General features: G+C 37.4%; 1 protein-coding gene across 2 annotated transcripts in view; it reads left to right on the top strand.

Moving 5' to 3' along the window:
- Positions 1-21146, top strand: part of LOC136435555 (striatin-interacting protein 1-like) — a 42588-nt gene that overhangs the window by 11948 nt on the left and 9494 nt on the right. For both annotated transcript variants that reach the window (XM_066429165.1, XM_066429163.1), the window contains exons 4-11: positions 242-373; positions 5386-5506; positions 6992-7060; positions 8146-8252; positions 13194-13321; positions 15265-15447; positions 19815-20005; positions 21019-21084. In XM_066429165.1, coding sequence (XP_066285262.1) covers positions 242-373; positions 5386-5506; positions 6992-7060; positions 8146-8252; positions 13194-13321; positions 15265-15447; positions 19815-20005; positions 21019-21084 — 997 coding nt within the window. The remainder of the gene's footprint in view (positions 1-241; positions 374-5385; positions 5507-6991; positions 7061-8145; positions 8253-13193; positions 13322-15264; positions 15448-19814; positions 20006-21018; positions 21085-21146) is intronic.

The following is a 21146-nucleotide window of genomic DNA, read 5'->3' as shown; positions in this document are numbered from 1 at the left end:
AGGACCCACTCTAGTTTTTAACCCCCTGTCTTTGCCATTTTCATGTGATTTTTATTACCATATGTATTTTTCATTAATTGGTCATTTCATGCTCCAGGCCCAGAAAAATGGATAGTTATTGTCAAATTTTATATTTTTAGATATGTAAGGAACTACTCTAAGGTGGAACTAGTTTTTAACCCCCCTTTCTTTACTTTACCATGTATTTTTCATTAATTGGTCATTTAATTTCATGCTCCAGTCCCAGAAAAATGGACGCTGATAGATTCCGGTCTGCAGAAGATGCACATCCTCCGACTTCTGAACGGTACCGAGGACACGAGACGCGAGCGGCGAATACGCTCCATGCGATCGTTGCTGTACCTCGCCCAGGGTAAGTCTTTTCCGATCCGCGTGCGTGTGCTCTGGACTCTTCTAGGATTGCGGCGGCTCTGTACGGGGATTTACAGGCTACTAGCCGGCAGCCGCAGCGACTTAAAGTTAAACTGGAAGATTCCTTACAAATAACTAAACGTTTAATGGTTACAGTGGATTCATAACAAGACAGACGCTGTTATTTTCAGTACATTTTGTGATGTCGTTGACTTTAAAAGAAATCTCTTTTGATGAGATGATATTCTTGAAAAGGTATGTTAAAAAAATTGTTTTGATACTTAAGGCCACACCATTTTAATTTATTGGTTAACGGAATTTTAGAAAAATGCTAGATTGGAAAATCAACAGGAAAACAGAATCTCAGAGGAAAGTTTGTACTTTGGTGCACACAATTTCAGGGAGTGAACAGGGTCAGGTGCAGGTTTTCACCCGAGCCTTCTGTTTTCGTGATTTTTTTTTTGCTAAACGGATTGGTTGACAGATTTTTTTGTTTAATTTTAGCAAAAAAAAATCATGAAAACAGAAGGTTGGGGTGAAAACTTGCACCTGACCCTGTTCACTCCCTGAAATTGTGTGCACCAAAGTACAAACTTTCCTCTGAGATTCTGTGTTCATGTTGATTTTCCAATCTAGCATTTTTTTTAAATTCCGTTAATCAAGAAATTAAAATGGTGTGGCCTTACTCATGAAAAATGTTCAACTTGTAAGCTGTAATTTTTTAATGATTTTAAAGAAATAGATCCAGAAAAACATTGTACTTTTAGAGACTGAACAGCCAAAGCTACAATTTCTGGGTGGGCAAAATCTGACTGTAGGCGAACTGAGGGAGTATGTAGTATATGTACTCAAGTGTTTATATATGTGCCCCTCAAACGAAAGTGGCAGTTGCTTCAAAACAAGATAGACGCTTTTATTTTCAGTAAATTTTGTGATGTCGGTGACTTTAAAAGAAATCTCTTGTGATGACGTAATAGTATTTTTGAACAGATATGTTCCGAAAACTTTTTGATACATGTACTTATTCATGAAAAATGTTCAAGTTGTAAGCCGTAATTTTTTAATGATTTTAAAGAAATAGATCCAGAAAAACATCATATTTCTACATCAACTGAGACTGAACAGCCAAAGCTACTATTTCTGGGTGGGCAAAATCTGACTGTAGCGAACTGTAGTATATGTACTCAAGTGTTTATATATGTGCCCTCTAAAACGAAAGTTGATGTGTGTGATGTCGTTGATTTTAAGAGAAATCTCTTGTGATAAGGTAATATTCTTGAGTAGATATCTTTGAGTAGATATCTTCTGAAAACTTACTGTTCTGATACTCATTTATAAAAATGCTCAACTTGTAAGATGTAATTTTTAATGATTTTAAAGAAAAAGATCCAGAAAAACATCGTATTTCTACATTAACTGAGACTGAACAGGCAAAGCTAGTACTAGTTTTTCTGGGTGGGCAAAATCTGACTGTAGCGAACTGAGGGAGTATGTAGTATATGTAATCAAGTGTTTATATATGTGCCCCTCAAACGAAAGTTGATGCGTGTGATGACGTTGACTTTAAGAGAAATCTCTTGTGATAAGGTAATATTCTTGAGTAGATATCTTCTGAAAACTTACTGTTTGGATACTCATTTATAAGAAACGCTCAACTTATAAGCTATAATTTTAATGATTTTAAAGAAAAGGATCCAGGAAAACATCATATTTTTACATTAACCGAGACTGAACAGCCAAAGCTACAATTTCTGGGTGGGCAAAATCTGACTAGCAAACTGAGGGAGTATGTAGTATATGTACTCAACTTGCAAGCTGTAATTTCCTTTTTTTAACTGATTTTAAAGAAAAAGATCCAGAAAAACATTGTATTTTTTACATTAACTGAGACTGAACAGCCAAAGCTACTAGTACTATTTCTGGGTGGGCAAAATCTGACTGTAGCGAACTGAGGGAGTATGTAGTATATGTACTCAAGTGTTTATATATGTGCCCCTCAAACGAAAGTTGATGCCGTTAACAGCTGCACTCGGTGCACCCCGGTGTGTGATACATTATACAGGTGGAACACTGAGGTCTTAAAAACTGAAAGAAAACACTTGAACCTAATCTGGCCTTCTGAAGAAAGCCGGAAAATGGGAAGAGTAATCTTCAATCAGTCTCTTATTATTGATACCAAACTTTTAAATTCTCCATATTATATGTTCAGTGTTTGTCATTAAAAATTTGAGTGTATCAGAATTAATGTTGTAAGAACTCTTGACCTCTAGTGTAATTTCAGTAGATTTTCGCAGTGTTTTTAAGGTTCTGATTTTCAATTGTGTTACTACTATTCTTAAAACTACGAGCAACTACAGCAAACTTTGATTTTCATAGTGCAGCAAAATTGAATGAATACTGTATGTTTTGTGTGATTTTTATTTCGCGCTAAAAGGGAAAATACAGTGTTTGCGGTGGCTTTAAGTTTGCAGTCACATACTGCTACAGTATTGGACAAAAATATCGGGCACTTGTGTTGTATCTAACCTATGCGCAACTGCTGCTAATCTCAGATATGAGGCTAAGCAGTAAAGAAGAAGAAGAAGAAATGTTTGCGGTGGTTTTAAGTTCACGGTGGAACGGTCATCGCGAAAATTGTGAACATAAAACTACCGTGAACATTTCTGCATTTACAGTATACAATACTTTGAGCTTCAAAACAATGCCATCAGAGCCAAAATAAGTCCTCTCTCCAACAAGTCATGTTTTATTTTTTTCTAAAGTCACTTTGGCAGCAAAAATGGTTGCCAGATTTACAGAAAGTTAAAGCAACACAGAAAAAGGCAGGGTTTTTTATCGGTTGATAACCTAGATGCCCTGTTGTATGTCAGCCAATTTGTTTCTTCTTTAGCCTTGCCAGATGTAAGCATGGCTTGCATTAGATCTGTAGCCAACATACCTATTATATATGTGGTCATTGGTCATAGGGCCACACCATTTTTTTTTGGCTTCTCCCAATCGCCTGTCCTGTTTTTCCCATTTTGAAAAAAAAAATTGGGTCACTATTCCAATTCACAAATTTTTACTCATGACTTTACTATTTGTTCAGTTGTAAAACTCAATAGCCACCAATAGAGATGAATGAAAGTATAGTGTACTATATCAAAGAAAGGGGTTCATTGCATAGAATGAGCCATAGAAAGTTGAAACTTGAATATTCCTCTTTTACTTTATCTTCACCCCAGACTATTTGCAAAAAAAAATTTATTTTTCCCGCTGTCACTCCAATTTTTTTCTAAAAGAAATCTGAGAATCAACAAATAAAATTGGTGTGGCCTAGGGAGGAAAGATTTGCAGTACCGCCATTTGGATTATATTGTTATAGTTACGATAATAGAGTAGAATGCTTCAAACAATTTTATTTGACGACAATTGTATATAGGTGTGCAAAGGTTCAAAACATTTTTGTCAGGAACATATTATCTTTCATTATTCTTTCTCAAGTTGTAGACGCAGCACAAGCTATAATGAATTTACTGTAAATGCTCTTAGAATTTGTGCAGCTTTATTTATTGCAAATATCTGGAGTATTTACTCAAAAGTGTAGAATAGAAATCTGAAATTTCCAGAGAATGGAAAAAAAAGCATATTGGATATTCAGAGCTCCATGTACGCATTTTGCGACTCCCAAAAGTTTACAAAGCGTTGCATTTGATTAGAGGAATTACAGTATTATACAGTTGAACTTATACCCAGGTATCATTGCATGGGCCTGTCCTTGGAAATAAATGTGACAATACGCCAAATATAGCAGTTACTCAAGCAACTGGATATGATTTTGGAAACGGTCAGACGTTTCAAGTAGCATCCACTACTTTTTTGTCAGTGACACTTAGCAAGATTTGTCGATCAGAGGTTTTGACCACGAACTATGAATTGATGTGCAAAGTGAAGACAATTTTAGATAGTCCAATAGGAGAAAAAAAAGATTAGACAAAGTCAAGACAAGGTTGATGTAAAAGAGACAATAGCTCCTGTTGTTTGTGACAATAAGTTTATGTTAAGTTATCCTTTTGTATCCTGACTTGTTATGATTTGTAAGGGCTCCCTTGGAAATCAGTTACCCAGTTAAGGCCATGTTGATTTGATTATATGGATGACATCCGCACGCGCAACAATTTTCGTCCGTTTTCAACAACAACAAAGAAGTTTTCCACCATACTTTAAATCATACAAAGCAGCTTCAAAAGATTAGTATATTCTGTAGATTGCAAAAATTATATTGGAAATAATAATGGTTTTATTCGATTCAAACAATCAAATAAAACGATACTAATGTGGTAGAATGAAAGAATTTAAACAATCAAAGAAAACGAGACTAATGTGGTAGAATGCCAAAATCAATTCCAAAGTCAAAGAAGAAGATGTGAAGAAATGAAAATGAATAATCTAGTATTCACTATACTATACCCTATTGGTTAGTCATTTGTTCAACCTTCCTGACCATGTAGATTTCATAATAAAAAAACTTTTTTGTGGCACGCTCGCATCAGTTTTGGGGTTCCCAGAGGATGTCATCCATTTAATCAAATCAACATGGCCTAACCAGGGCTCAAAATACTGGATGCATGTGCATCCAAAATTGGAGCTGTGCACCTAATTTTTGATTGTGGGTGCACCAGTGCACCTAGATATTTTTGTAGGCTACAGGGTAAAGGCACTATTGTACACTAAGCATACAGAATATTCTTGAAATGTAAGTATCAGAAATAGAAATACCCTTTTGTTGTACTTTATTTGATGTATCACTTGTTTGAAATTTTAAGGTTAGCTATAGAATTACAGATTGAAGTTTTCAACTTTCTTCTATGTGGTGCACCCAATATTTTTTCTGTGCACCTAATTTTTTGGGTTGGGTGCACCAGTGCACTTATTTCCAAAAATGAATTTCGAGCCCTGCATAACTGAAGGGACAACCCTTAAGATTTATAAATAAATCGATAAATGGCGTTATTTGGTCACGTGTCGTTCCAGGTGTGTTCGGAGAGTGCGAGACGGAGGCCGACCAGTTGAAGTGGGCGCGTCACAACGTCTTCCTGCTGTACGACTGTGGCGTCTTCTCCGCCTGCGTGGAACTGCTCAGTATGGAGATCGAGTCAGTCCACTTTTTGAACTCCTCAATAAATAAATAGATAAATGTGAAAGTCGAAATTGTTAGACAAAGGTAGACATGAGTAGGAATTTCCAATTTTACAAAAGCCAATTGTTTGGTCCACTCTTAAAGGCAACCTAATCAATATTAGGGCTCAAAAAATGGAAATAGAAAAAATGCTGAAATCTTTAACGTTATGGTACTATTGGTAGTGACATTTACTAACATTGTTTAGCACATTTCCGTAATAACTTACTTAGTTTCGCGAGCCTACAAAAACTCTGACCACGTTTTTCTGTGAGTTCTCAGCTCACAACAACATGATCGTATTTCTGCATCATGGACGTTGCTATACATTGTGATAGTGTTGTTTGAACTAATCATGTATAGAAATGACAAGATAAACTGACTTTCAAAATCCAGTTTTCGGGCCCTGATATTGCTTGGGTGTCCTTTAACTGTATGTTGTTGACAAGACAAGACAAGACAAGACAAGACAAGACAAGACTAGATCGCGTCTTCTCCGCCTGTGTGAAACTACTCAATATGGAGATAGAGTCAGTCCAGTTTTGAAGTCCTCTAATTGTCGCCGACGCCGCGCTCTCTTAATGCGCCCCAACGTTTTGACGGTCATTATAAACACGTCGTGTGGCAAGTCTAGAACGTGCCATGATTTCCCACGTAGGAAGCGTTATGCATCTCTTTTAGGATGTTTTTGAAAAACCCTACAAGACTGTTACAGCCAAGCAGAGCTGTAGGAAAGTGGAAGTGATTATATGTAGATTTATTTTCAAATGTCACAAAGCCCCAGTAGCAGTTTGAAAAGAAGCATATGGATGGTTTGTTGCGTAATACAGAAAGCACTGCAAAACACAAATCTTTGCTGAGGCCATTTTTGTGATTTCATTTTTTTTCTGAATCAAAATTTTGTTTGTGGTCTTCTATAATCCTTGATCCTAAATGAAAGACAAGTATTTAAAAGGTTTCAAGGATTTTGATGTATTTTATATCAGCGTATCACAATGGATTGAGAAATGGATCTGTGAGATGTTTTGGATCTTGGTTTGCCTTTGTTATGAACAGAAAGCCTTATTACATGTACTTCTAGCATTAGATTTATATACATTACGTCATTGGCTTTAGTTCATAATAACACTCGAAACCTGATCCCTTGTTTTAGGTTACGAGTTCTTTTTGAGTTGGGAATGAACATACTACAGACACCACCTTCGGTTTCTAAAGGTGGTGTCTCACGTCTATGTAAAAGAATTCCAGCGACCTTTCCGAGGTGTCAGATTTCCAATTAGTTCGGGCGCGATCAAAACCTCGGGGCTTTGTTGCCCTTGGCAATGATCTGTCTTGTGCCTCTCGAGGTGATAGCTTTAAGAAAAGACTAGAGGGCTTAGAGGAGGCTTGCGACCATATGTGCAACCGCAAACACACCGCCGGCAGAGTACTTTTCTAAACTTCAACTTCCCTTTGTTCTAGGAACGGCAACGCGCAAGCCAGCGCACTAAGGAAGCCCGCGGTCTCGTTGGCTGACAGCACAGACCTCAGGTATCGTTTTTCCCGCCACCTCCTTTGTTACGCGCGTAACAATGCCCGCCTGTGTTAATCCATGCGGCCTTGTAGGTATTGCACACATGTAACAATATATCTAGTTACTAATTACAAAGGGTGAAGCCTTACCTTGAGCACTACAACTCCTGTATTGTTTTCCTTTGTTTGGCCATCAACAATGGCAGGCCAGAACACCTATCGGGTCTGCATTCTTGTGAAATTCCTTTGTTTTTTCGTACTTGTAAGGTGGGGGGGGTGTAGTTTGACATGTAATTGATACCGCAAGGATTGTTTTGAAGGTGAGGTCACCTGGTGTTATTCACTTTTTGCAACTTAATTTCTTTGCTGAATGGATGGAGGTTTAGCTTGGATTTTGAAAACATATTATCTTTAACAACCCGAAGACTTTGTTCAAAACAAAATGACATGAAAAATTCTGTTAAAGCCAGTTTTGTAAATTAAAGTAATATTAGAACTTTCAAAATATCTTTTTGTCTACTTTATTTTGTTACTATTATTTCTTGTTTGTTTGAAAAGAAGTTTCATACATTCAAATGAAAATGTGTCTTTTGTTATGATTTGTAATCTCTACAAATATGTTATCGGTGATTATTGGAAATGTCTATATAGTTGCTGAATTGGTTATTGTCATTGACCGCTCGTTCTCATTCAAATGTACAAATTGCTGTGGCCAGCCTTTAAGATATGATATGAGCCAAACTACGGGCACCATCGATGCTTTCTTCATTTTCCCACAACACCTGATTGAATGATGATTCACAAAAAATGCACCACAACATTACTTTGCTTTGACTTAGAAGAAGTTATAGCAATGGGTGCCCTAAAAAGCTATCATAGAATAAACTTCTGAGGAGACATGCAAAATTTAAAAAGCAGCCGAGAACATAACAATTCAGTTCAGGGAATGACCCGTTAACTGGTGAATCCAGCTACCTAGGCCCTCCGACAAATCTAGTCAGATATCTCCTGTCACTGTTCTTGTACGTTGTGCAAGGTGGTTTATAATGCCTGTCGCCAAATTCTGTAACTTCAGTTTATGCAATGTGTTGTGTTTTCATCAGAGTTGTCCTGAGCATCCTGTACACTATGGTGGAGACCATGAGGGTAGGATGTGATGCAGACACTCACGAACAGCAACATCTCAGGGACATGTTCCAGCGAGAACTCGGTTAGTCATGACCTCTCTGCCTTGTTGCTGTTGCCATTACCTTCACCAAGAAGGAGTGTTTTCATTCTATGTGTTTGTTTGTTTGTTTGTCTGTTTGTTTGTAAACAGCATAAATCAATAAGCTGTTCATGGATACTTATGATATTACACGTATTTGAGTATTATAAGGATAAGTTCAATTATAGGCCCCTAGCATTTTTACTTCAGCAGAACCTTTGGTTTTGGTACCAAGGAGAGTGTAGTGTTGTTTTTGGCTTCTCTCTCTTTCTTTCTCTCTCTTTCTCTCTCTCTCTCTCTTTGTCTCTCTCTCTCTCTCTCTGTCTCTCTCTGTGTCTCTCTCCTTTGATTTTGGTACCAAGGAGAGTGTTGTATTGTTTTTGGCTTCTCTCTCTCTCTGTCTCTCTCTGTTTCTCTCTCTCTCTCCTTGTGTGTATGTGTGTGTGTGTGTGCGTGTATGTATGTATGTATGTATATGTGTGTGTGAGTGTGTGTGTGTTTCTGCTATTCCCAATATAAAGAATTCCAGCATTGCTACATGTACATTAATTTTTGTATATGTGATTGTCCTCAGTGCTACATGTACTGTCTTTGCCTGCCCGTCTCAAGTTGCAGCTTTATCGATTAAACTTCACTTGTAAGTGTCAGCATTAAAATTAAATAAGACATAATGTACATGTCATGTACTTTCAAATTGGAGATGTCATTTGATACTCTTGTCTTGTCATACATGTAGGATCAACACATCAAGACCACTTTGTACCATATTAATATTCCCCTCCCTATACAGGGAGGGAATATATTGTTTTTGCTGGTGTGTTCTTCATCTTCTTCTTCTTTATTTTTCTTCTGCCAAAAATGAAGTAGATGTAGGGTGGTAACTGTAATACCGGTATTGCAGAAAGTTATATTTCCCTTTAATATGGAACATGCTACAGATGTCATATTATGTTTTTTTAATAACTTTTCCCCTTAATTGAGTGATCAGTTTGGACTAAAACTATGCAACAGTTGTAAATGATAAAGATTATGAGCAGTATGCCATTGTAACATAATAAGCACTATGTGACAGGGAGGTTAACTATATCAGCAATACATGTATAGCCCAAATACTTGAACAGGTAGTATATTTGGTCACATTATCCGGTACATACAAGTTATCACTAAATGTTTTGCCCTTGGGTGAAAATTTTCCCCTTTTCAAACCAGGGATGTAAACACATAGTAAAATAAGAGGACAAATCATCCTTGAAAATTTTGTTCCAAACCACATTTGCGGGTTGAAAAGAGAATTAAAGTTTCCGGTAGCATCTTCATAGAACAAGATCAATAATTCCTATCTAAGGCCACACCAATTCAATATCTTGGTTAACCAATTTTTATTTTCAATTTTAGCACACAAAAAATCATGAAAACGAGGCTGGGGTGAAAACTTGCACCCGACCCTGTTCACTCCCTGATACTGTTTGCACCAAAGTAAAAACATTCCTCTGAGATTCTGTTTTCATGTTGTTTTTCCAATCTAGCATTTTTTTATTCCGTTAACCAAGAGAATAAATTGGTGTGGCCTGACTACCTTATTTTGAATGTATCTAGAGGCTACAAAATGTTGTAAGTTGGCAAGGACAGCAGTAGACCATCAAGTGATGGTGACAGTCTGTTGAAACTATGGGAAGAATGTGAAAACATACGAATGATGGTCTTGTGTTTTGTCTATACATTGGAGGGGGGGAGTTCTTTTCCACCGTGATTTTGTTTTCAGATGATAGGACGAACTATATTATCAAATATTAAATCCCAGTGCTTATTTTTACAACCTTACAATATTTGGATGATAAAACTCAAGACGTGCATATTACACCAAAATTTGAACTTTCTGTTCAGAACATTAAAAAAAAGGAGGGACAAAATGTGTATTTTTGATTTGTTGGAAAACTACACTCTTTTTAAAGTTTGACACTAAAATGTAGGTAAAAAAGTGACTTTTTCACTTGTGTAGAAACTCTGTCAACTTTACTCTTAAAGTTTAACACTAGAAGTAGGTACGAAATGTGTCCTTTTACTTGTTCAAAAGTCTATCAAATACACTCTTTTTTAAGTTTAGCACTAAAAAGTAGCGGCAAAATGTGGCTTTTTCACTTGTTGGAAAACTTTTCCAACTATGTTCATTTTAAAGTTTACACTAAGCAGTAGCTACAAAATGCGTCTTTTTCACTTGTTTGAAAACTTCACTCTTTTCAAAAGATGGGCCTTTGTCAGGTTGTAGCCAAGCCTTGTGGCTGTGTCACATTGTGGTAATAAATGCGCATCAGTGGATGAAATTTACTGTGGTCAGGTGGGCAACCTGTTGTGCCATGTCCACATGTAGCACATGGCGGCCCCTCGGTGGGGGGTGGGGGGCACGTAATAAATGACACCTCTTCGCTCAAGGTTAGGATTAGAGAAAACACACCACAGAGACCCACTGGACCAGGGAATGCAGTAATTTGTTTACCGTAGCAGCCGAGGTAATGTAATTATGTAGGGACCAATCGGTCTTGCTCATCGCGTGCAGATTGTTGGTTAGAGTAGTGATCAACTTGTCAAGGATTACTATCCATACAGGGGTAGGTATGCAAATCCTTTGTTAAAACGTGTAAGGTGGTGTCGTCTACGTAAGGCAGCAGAATCCAATAACCCAGCTGCATAGATGGGGGATCAATTGACCAATACCCCATCCATCAATTTCACGACAGGCAATGGAAACCGTCTATGACTACGTCGTTTCTCCCCTGCGCGCACGTTTTACTATCGTTATATGTAGCTTTGCGCTCTCCGCCAGGAAGATGGCGGGGCAATTTCGCATACTTGTATGGCGTCCACATTCTTTTGGACTTTTGCGGCAACATCTGGTTGGATGGAGTGACGTCAGGCCTCCCCCCACACCTGCGCAAACAACCTCACCTTTATACAGGTAGAATAGTAAACAAACAAGGCGAGGTCGCGGGGGTGGGGTCCTGAGGGAAGGGTCCCCAGAAAGTGCGAAATGGAACGAAGAGCAACACATGTAACATTATGAAATGAAATACCAGTAGATAGCAAAATATAAGGAACGTTGTAACATTCACAGTAGACCGGAACAGGAAGCAAATACATCATATAACGTGTTTTATTTCTTGAATCTATTTGATAATATTAAATACAACACTCAACACCACTGACCAATTGCCCATTATAAGCAAAGACCTTACATTGATCTCTGAACTTCAAGGTCATCAATCAAATTGTAACAAACCGATAGACGCGAGGGAAGGCGCAATAACGGCCAGCGAAAGGGTGAGGGGTCACTCCTACGGACTCATTTGCCGTCATCCCGAATGGCACCTTTGAACCTAGTGGCGATAATTGCTCCCGGTACTCCACAACTCTGCAGCAGGCACACACGGAAAATTAAAAACTATAGGGGGCCGATTGAACGGCTAAGATTAGCCCCATTCCTGGAGCCAGGGGCACCGACCCCAGCTGAAACCAAACGAGGTATAAAGGAGGAATAAAAGACACCCACCGCTCACTTTGAAGATACAAAGAAGTCAGCAATTGGGGATTTTCTGACAACCTCTTAAAGTCAAATATCGCATATGTATCTTAATATATCAAGTGTTATAAAGGGGGAAAGATTCGACTGTGCATAAAGAAACATATATCTGTAGATGAAGTAATGTCTACTACCGGATAAAAGTAAACAACATCCAGAATCATGTTTTGAGAGACAAACATGAGTCTTGGTGCTCTTACAATGGATAACCCTGGCTCTAAGTATGCATCCAGTTTTAATACAAGTTGAAATTGCAGTATGTACAAATTTTAATCACCCTTCAACACCTTTGACTGAGGTTTAATTTTTTTTAGATTACCAGTTTCTATTACACTATAACAGAAGCACTATACTATGATAGAAAGTGGTACCAATTTTGCTGTGTCTGTGTCTTGTTCTTATATGCCAACCCATCTATGGCAAAGATGGTTGAAATGTTGTTCTACCTTTTTGTTGTGTTGCAGCTCATAATATTATGAAGAAAATTAGATGTTATATTGTTAGTGTAATCTATGGTTTAAGAAAACTGATATGTTCTTCTACATGACTTTGTGTACCTTCATTTTTCCTATAGGCCAGTTCAGTTATTGTGAAGAAGACATAAATAGTTCTTTATCCTAGGATATTGGAGTTTTCTTTTTACACATCCAGCAAGGTCTTAACCTGCTGACTTTACTGGTTGTGTAAAAAGAAATCTCCAATATCATATCTTCTACCAACCTGATGAAATTATTTTCAGAAGTTCTTTATCTTGTCCGAAAATGTTACTTTATCTTGTCCCTACATGTACCATTGTGTAGTGTTGCTCATTTTGAGAAGAGAATCACTGTTTTTCTCTATGTTTTGCCTTAAATAACAGGCCAATGTATTTAATAGGCCAATACATCTATGGAAAAGAAAATTAAAGCTTACACTTTCTTGTCCATATACATACACACTCATATTGAGAAGAAAATCACAATTTTTCTCTTAACTTTTGCCCTTGGATAATAGCCATCTATGGTAAAGAAAATCAAGATCTTTTTCTTATAATCTTCCGCCTTTAACTTTAAGTGAGATAATTGTACAAGACATCTACGGGAAAGAAAATAAAAATCTCTCCCTGACTTTTGCCCTAGGATAATAGACATCTATAGCCATCTTCCGCCTTTGATTTTAAGTGAGATAATTGTACAAGTAGATATCTATGGTAAAGAAAATCAAAATCTCTCTCTAACTTTGGCCCTTGGATAATAGACATCTTTAGCCATCTATGGTACAGAAAATCTTAGATCTTTTTTCTATCTTCCGCCTTTAACTTTAAGTGAGATAATTGTACAAGACATCTACGGTAAAGAAAATTGAATTCTTTCTCTATGTTTTTTTAACAGGCCAAGCCATCTATGGTAAAGAGAATCTGGCTGTTCTACTGTTCGGGATGGTGACAAAGTTCTGCAGCGGAAACGCCCCCCATTTCCCCATGAAGAAAGTGTTGCTGCTACTCTGGAAAGTTGTCTTGGTGAGAGACGTTTAAAGAACTAAGTCTTAGAATCTTACTGAAACTCTAAAGATGTTCTGACATATGATGATATAGTTTATACGTTGATGAAGTTTATTCATCCAAGTACTGTAAATGCAGAAATGTTCGCAGGGACTTAATTTCGCTGTGGGGAGAAAATGGAGTGTTGGCGGTGGTTTTAAGTTCGCGTTGGAAACAATAGTGGCGCTACAGTCACACAATGGAACGGCTTTTTGCGGTGGTTTTAAGTTCATGTGAAAGAGTTCCCCGCGAAAACCGTGAACATAAAACCACCGCGAACATTTCTGCATTTTACAGTAATAAGATACGTCAAAAATAGTTACTCAAGCAGCTGGATGAAATTTTGATATAGTTTACATGTCAAAAATTAGAGACTGTTGTGTACATTGTACATCTGTAAAATTTAGATATTTGCACTTTTGAATCGTTGGGTTCGCAGAGATTTTTAACAACAGAAAGCAAATGTTAAAATGTGTATTTTTCAAGCCAAAAAACTATTTTACTGTGTATTTTATGCACAGCTAGGGAGTTATTAGGGGTACTTTGAACCAACTTTGTAGAAACCCCTGCGAAAGTGCTTTATAGAAAAGCACCAAAATTTGAGCATTTCACCTCTGCTTGGAAAAAGGCTTGTGATATGCCAACTTAATGCCTGGAAATAGACTGCGTGGTGCCATTTTTAAAGTTTGGAACATGATTTTCCAAATTCAAAGTGACAGTTATGCACATTCTGAGCATTATTTTTGGGAAGAAAAGACACTTATGATGGTTTCAAGGAAATTCTCTCAGCGGCACAAATTCTAAAATACTTTAAGACTCTGGCATCCCAGGAAAAAGACAGATTTACAAAATGAACTTCTTGTCAAACAGAATTGCTTAACTCTTTCATATAGCAGTGAAAAATGTTGAATTACGTATATACTGTACTTTTGCAGATACAATGTGGTACTTTTCTAGATGTGATGCGCCTTTCTAGATATGATGTACTTTTTTGCATATTATGATGTTGGTCTTCTCTGGAATATGATATCAATGGTACTTTTCTAAATATAATGAACTTACTTTTCTTGACATACATGTAATATGGTACTCATCTAGACATAATGTTATACTATTCTGAATATCTTGTGGTAATTTGTAAACATGTGTTGCTTTTCTAGATATACTGTCACAGCGGTACTTAATTCTAAAATGTAATGCAGTACTTTTCTACTAGTAGATAAACTGTGGTACTTTTTTTTAATATAATGCAGTGCTTTTCTAGATATACTGTGGTACTTTTCTGAAATGTAATGCAGTACTTTTCTAGATATACTGTGGTACTTTTCTAAAATGATGCAGTACTTTTCTAAATATAATGACTGCGGTACTTTTCTAAAATATAATGCAGTACTTTTCTAGATATACATGGTACTTTTCTCAAATATAATGCACCACTTTTCTAGGTATACTGCGGTACTTTTCTAAAATATAATGCACCACTTTTCTAGATATTCTGTGGTACTTTTCTAAAATATAATGTTACTTTTCTAGATATACTACGGTACTTTTCTAAAATATAATGCACCACTTTTCTAGATATTCTGTGGTACTTTTCTAAAATATAATGTTACTTTTCTAGATATACTACGGTACTTTTCTAAAATATAATGCACCACTTTTCTAGATATACTGCGGTACTTTTCTAAAATATAATGCAGTACTTTTCTAAATATACGGCACCGTGGTACTTTTCTAGAATATAATGCAGTACTTTTCTAAATATAATGTCTGTGGTACTTTTCTAAAGATAATGTGGTATTTTCTTAATTGACTGTAGTACTTTTCTAGATTTTTTGCGTTACTTTTCTAGATTTCATGTGGTACTCTTCTAGATGTGCTATGGTACTTTCCTGAAATTTCTTAAATTTTCTTCCACCCAGACTTCTCTGGGAGGTTTTCGCGAGTTGCAGGACTGGAAGAACAAGGCGCGAGAGGTGGCGGGACTGCCTCACGTGCCGGACGACAGTCTGAACGTCATCAAGAACATGCGCGCCGCGTCCCCGCCCACCTCCGCCACCGAGATCGTGGAACAGGCCAGGAGACCCAGGATGTCACAGAGAAAGGTAGGTTGTTGTTTTTAGTTACGAAAGTTTGACACATTGTCAAGTATTTGTATCTTGTAGAGTTTTGAGCTTTTATCCAACACAGTCATCACGCTTTTTTTCACCTATATTACTTTTGTTTTCCCTTTGTGAGCCTCCCTGTCTTTGATGTAATAAGGTGCCGCAAAAATGTTCGATACAGGTGTCCCGGACCTGATGGTAACTTTGGGTTATCACATGGGCTTCCATAGAACATTTAGAATGCATTTCGGGTGCACCGCTATCGAAAATTTGTCGGTCCTTGTGTGCGGCTGTTAGAATTTTTTGTTCGAGGACACCAACTTTTCTCAACTTCTGGCACATTTCGCATTGAAATGTGTGTTTTCTCGGGTGGGTATGGCATAAAATGAAATACTACACGGTGAATTCCGCATCACCCTCGGTCCCAGCCTACGGCCGTCGGGCGATCCTACCCTACATGTAGGTCGGGCTGGTACCTCGGGTGATACGGAATATACTGTGTTGTATTCTACACGTATCAGTCTCCATCTCCTTAATACTGTATTACACACAATTATACATGCAAGAATGGAAGATGATAACAAATGTAACAATAAAGACTTGACAGGATTACCCTGGATTAAAGGATCCTAATGGTTTAGTAGATTGGGGATTACTTAACTAAGATATAGTAACTTAATGTCAGATGTGGTAGCATCATAGAATTAAGTGCTGGGATGTGTGAAACTTTAATTTACTTCATTGCTTATTACTATAAATGCAGAAATGTTTGCGGTGGTTTTATGTTCGCGGTTTTCGTAGCGACCGTTCCACCGTGAACTTAAAACCACTGCAAGCACTTTTCTCCAATACTGTAGCAGTAATGTGACTATAGCGCTGCCGCGAACTTAAAACCACTGCAAACACTCCATTTTCACCTTAGCAGGAAATCATTAAACCACGCGAACCTAAATGCATTTACTGTATTCTGATTTAATCTTGCAAGTAAGAGCTAGAAATATGAGGTTTGCATGAATTCTTTTCCTTGAACTTGGTTGTTAAGAACTGGTATTAAGGGTTTATCTCAATGTGATCCACTTACAGGAAAGATAGTCCGATATTGGCTTCCGAAATGTATGTGATTGCACTCGAGCGTCGAGATCTGATATGGAAGCATCTTTGCTTCCAGCTCCAGAATTCACAAATGGTTTTTATTTCGTCGCTGATTTCTTTACTCAATCTGAAGCAAGTTACAGACATAGAGTATGGATTTGTGTTAATTTGCTCGTTGTACTGCTTGTTAACGCTTGTGATCCCATTAAGACCCACTTAGACGACAGTTATTTCAATTACTGAAATGTCAAGACAAGTATATAATGATACAGAGCCTATCATCGTTGGAAGAGTGGATTCAATTATTTATAATTGCACTTGCGATTTGGGCAAGTGGGAAGTGGAGATTTGATAGTAATATTACGTTGAATACAATTCGTTCTTCCTATTGTTAAGTTTACCTCTCGGCAAGATTGAATTTTTATAATGATTATCAATCACGTTAATGAGGTCATTAGTAGGCTGAAGTGCTCCACTATCCAGTGCTTAGAATACTGTAAATGCATTTAAGTTTGCATGGTTTTTATTTCGTGCTCAGGCGAAAATGGAATGTTCGCGGTGGTTTTAAGTTTGCTGCAGTGCTTTAGTCACATTACTGCAGCTACAGTATTGGAGAAAAATGTTTGCGGTGGCTTTAAGTTCAGGGTAAAACAGTCGCCGTAAAAGCCGTGAACATAAAACCGCCGCGTACATTTCTGCATTTACAGTACTGGGCAGTCTCCAGGACCCGTCCCTCTATCCTAGGACACAATTTTTGCTTTTTGGGACAGACAGAAATTCAACTCCATATGTCCCAAAAATTTGAACGTCGTGACATAAAATTGATGAAAATGTACGAAATATGGTTAAATGACAGATTAAACGACAAACATTAACAACATTGGCTCCCAAACAGTGAGACAGAAAAAAATTTTGAAGCCGGAGACAGTCCTGGTGCATGAGCACTTTTGTGCACCAAATTTTGACACACCTAGTGTATTTACATTGTATGTTGGGTTACATGCAAAAAGGTACTGTTATACACTAATATACACCACATTTTTGACATATACATGTAAGTGTCAGAAAAAGAGTGAAACCTCTGTTGTATTACATATTAGTCTATTAGTATTTGGGTTTTTGGAGTTAGCCATAGAATTTTGAATTTAAGTTCTGAAGCTTATGCTGATTCTACTTCATGTGATGCTGTGCGCCCAATTTTTTTTTCTGTGCACCTAAATTTGTAGGTTTGGTGCACCTTAGAGCACCTATTCCCAAAAATGAATTAATTTTCTAGCCCTGCTATCTGTCAGTAAGTTTAAAATTGGACCCGTTATCTCGTAAAATTTTAGCTCTATGCTTCTTTGCATTGTTAGGCTTGCTATTTTCAACGTACCGGAAATACAATTTCCTAATTAAAAGAATAGATGTCGCCAAGATCTGCTCGTTTTTGATCGTCAAATCCAGTTAAAGAGTACAGACAGGTGGTAGGGCGTTCGGTCGCGTTAGCGGTAATTATCAAAGACTTAACAGTTTTCTAGCAATCTTACGCCTCCTTTGATTGCCGGTTGACAGCATAGTGTACTCTCCAAGCAGAAGAGTGGTTCTGGCTGGTTTTTGACGTTTTTTTAGGTGTTTTTGTTAGGCTTTCTACTTTGTCATGTTTTTTGTCTTGGAGTCTATAAACAAAATATGGGTTTGCCCGGCCCCGAGGTCAGTGCCTGCAGAGACATGACAAAGTAGAAAGCCCGACAAAAATGCAAAAAAACACGTCAAAAACCAGCCGGAACCCCTCATCTGCTTGGAGAGGAAACATAGCGCAGCAGCTTACTAGAAGAACCATTTGCACCATTGTGTAAAATATCAGCAATGAAAGATGATTTGCGAAATCTCAGACTAAAGTTTCCCTGCGAACTTTTGTACAATCGCAACGTTTTTCTATCTTAGGAAAAGCACAAATTGGAGGAAAGATGAAAGTTTAGATTAACCATTAATAGAACGTAGCTCTGTTAACTTTAATGTATAGATTATGTTCGCAGAAAATATACAGTTTTTGTTCTGAAAACTATTGGAATATCCAAAACCCAAACTTTTTAGATTGATTTTAATGTAGTGTACTAATTACTTGATCTGCCAGTACATTATCTTATTATCAACATCAAGATACAAAATTAATGTACTTGGATTGATTCAGAAAAATACAATTAGTATAGTGGATACATTATTTTATGATTGCTCAAAGTTGCCCCTCCCTGTTTTCTTTTTTCAGTGGATTTGTGTTTTAATGTGGTCTGGAATGCCCAAACCATAACGCTTTTTCTGGTTCATTGATAAATACCTGGTACTGTTTTCTATGTGTTTTCTATGTCTGTGTCAAAGATTTGAAGCGGTATTACGCTTGAATTGTTTAGTAATAGAAGTTGCTTTGTATATTAGAAAAATGTACAATTGTTGTTCCATAAATTAAATATTAATTTAATTTCTTGGTTAACAGATTTTTTTAAGCTTAGCATGAGGACATCATTAAAACAGAAGGCTAGGTGAAAACTTGCACCTGACCCTGTTTAATCCCTGAAACTGTGTGCACCAAAGTACAAACTTTCCTCTGAGATTCTGTTTTCATATTGATTTTCCAATCTAGCATTTTTTGTTAAATTCCGTTAACCAAGAAATTAAATTGGTGTGGCCTACATTTAATAGACAAGAAAAAAAACTACAAAAGACTCAACACATACATAACTGGTAAATTATGGAAGAGAAACTTTCTTCCATCGTAACTTTACACAGATAGAGAATCTAATGCATAATCTACATAGGCTGCGACATAGGATTACTCTTTGATCAGGCAATCCCCATGTTTAATTTTCTGTATGCAAATGAGCACAAAGAGATCAGAGGTCTTAATGCACTTCCCGCCGTGACATGACGAATGTGCTCTGTCATCCGTACGTTCGTCGTGTTTCCCAGATCCCCCCCAACTTCAGAACCAGGATTTTCATTATCTTCGGATTACGCAGGTCTTACGCTGATCGTATGATTAATTGCCGATGTTTCCCCGCGGGATTGTTGGTATGGATTTGCCTTGACTTTTTAGCGAAGCTTCAGGAGTGAGCTTAATAGAATATTTTATGCCCGTTTTACAAAAATTCCCAGAATTGTACAGGAATCTGTCCGCGCAAACTCTTTGGACGCCCGCCTGTCACTCTATACCTTGTTAGTACGGTCTGGCATCCCGGCACGCAGGTCGATGACAGATGACTTACTTATTCTCTCTTTTTTTTTAAATTTCGTTTCAGGAATTAATACTGAGGCAAACTAGTATGGAAGATTCCATGCAGGGGCAGGAGGGGGATGATGATGGGAAGGATGGCGAGGACGAAGATTTAGATGATTACAACGAGGGGATGCCGGGAGCCATGCGACCTTCGACCCCTCCGCCACCACTAGTACATGTACCAAAGGGACTTCCCTGGACACCAAAAGTCAGGTCAGTCTGGAGTGAGTGAGTGAGTGAGTGATTGAGTGAGTGAGTGAGTGAGTGATAGTGATAGTGATAGAGTGAGTGAATGTGAGTGAGTGAATATGAGTGAATGAGTGAGTGACTGTGTGACTGAGTATGAGTTAATGAGTGAGTGTGAGTGATAGAGTGAGTGAGTGAGTGAGTGTGTGTGTGTGTGTGTGACTCAGTCAGTCAGTGTGTCTGAAAGTGAGGTGAGTGAATGAGTGAGTGAGCTAGTGAGAGAGAATGAATATGAGTAAGCAAGCGAGCATGAGTGAGAGTGAGAGTGAGTGTGAGTGTGTGAGTGAGTGAGTGTCATTGTGACTGATCGTGAATGAGTAGGTCAGAGTGAGTGTGAGAGTTGGATAAAGGAGGAAAGAGATATATAAGAATGTTGCAAAGGTTGGAGGTAGGACGCACAAATATATTATTATTGACATCCTCTGCAGATACCAAATCTTCTGCATGACACAAAAATTTTGTTCACATTTTTACATGACTTTAGCTAGCTTTTCAACAGTTTGGAAACAATTTCTGCATAATCGCCCATTCTACATTAGTTTTGAATCAACACAAGTGAAAAACATGCTCAAGAAGAACACAGAGTAATCCATGCACTGATACATTATAGTACATAAACAGATTAATGAAATGCATTTAACATGAAAAGCTTCACAACGACATCCCACCCTTAATAGGATCATGAACATGTCTACGTTATAACAAAAAAATTAATTGACATAAATGTCATGATTAGTATGGTAAGTGCAAATTTGGTATGTTAATGTAGAGAAATATGACTTAGCAGTATTTAGCATACATTTGTTTTCTTCATAAAGGTCCCAAGTTGCTCATTTACTAATCTACGGATTCTGTCAATATCAATGAGATTAAAGTAGCTTACCTTTGCTTAAAACATACATGTACTAACTATTAATGTGTTCCTGACAATGACTGTTTATGAATTGGAAAATATCTGGGTTTTTTTGCTCTTGTTTCAGACAAAAAGATTTGGAATGCTTCCTGGACCACACTAGAAACAAATTTGTAGGATTTTCAGTCGGAATGTAAGTATGAGTCAAACTTTTAACTGTTTTCTGTCTCTACACTTTCCTTTGTCATTCCATTT

The sequence above is a fragment of the Branchiostoma lanceolatum genome, chromosome 5 (assembly GCF_035083965.1).
Source record: "Branchiostoma lanceolatum isolate klBraLanc5 chromosome 5, klBraLanc5.hap2, whole genome shotgun sequence".
Classification (NCBI taxonomy): domain Eukaryota; kingdom Metazoa; phylum Chordata; class Leptocardii; order Amphioxiformes; family Branchiostomatidae; genus Branchiostoma; species Branchiostoma lanceolatum.
Note: the sequence above shows the minus strand (reverse complement) of the source record. Positions and strands in the feature narration are given on the sequence as shown.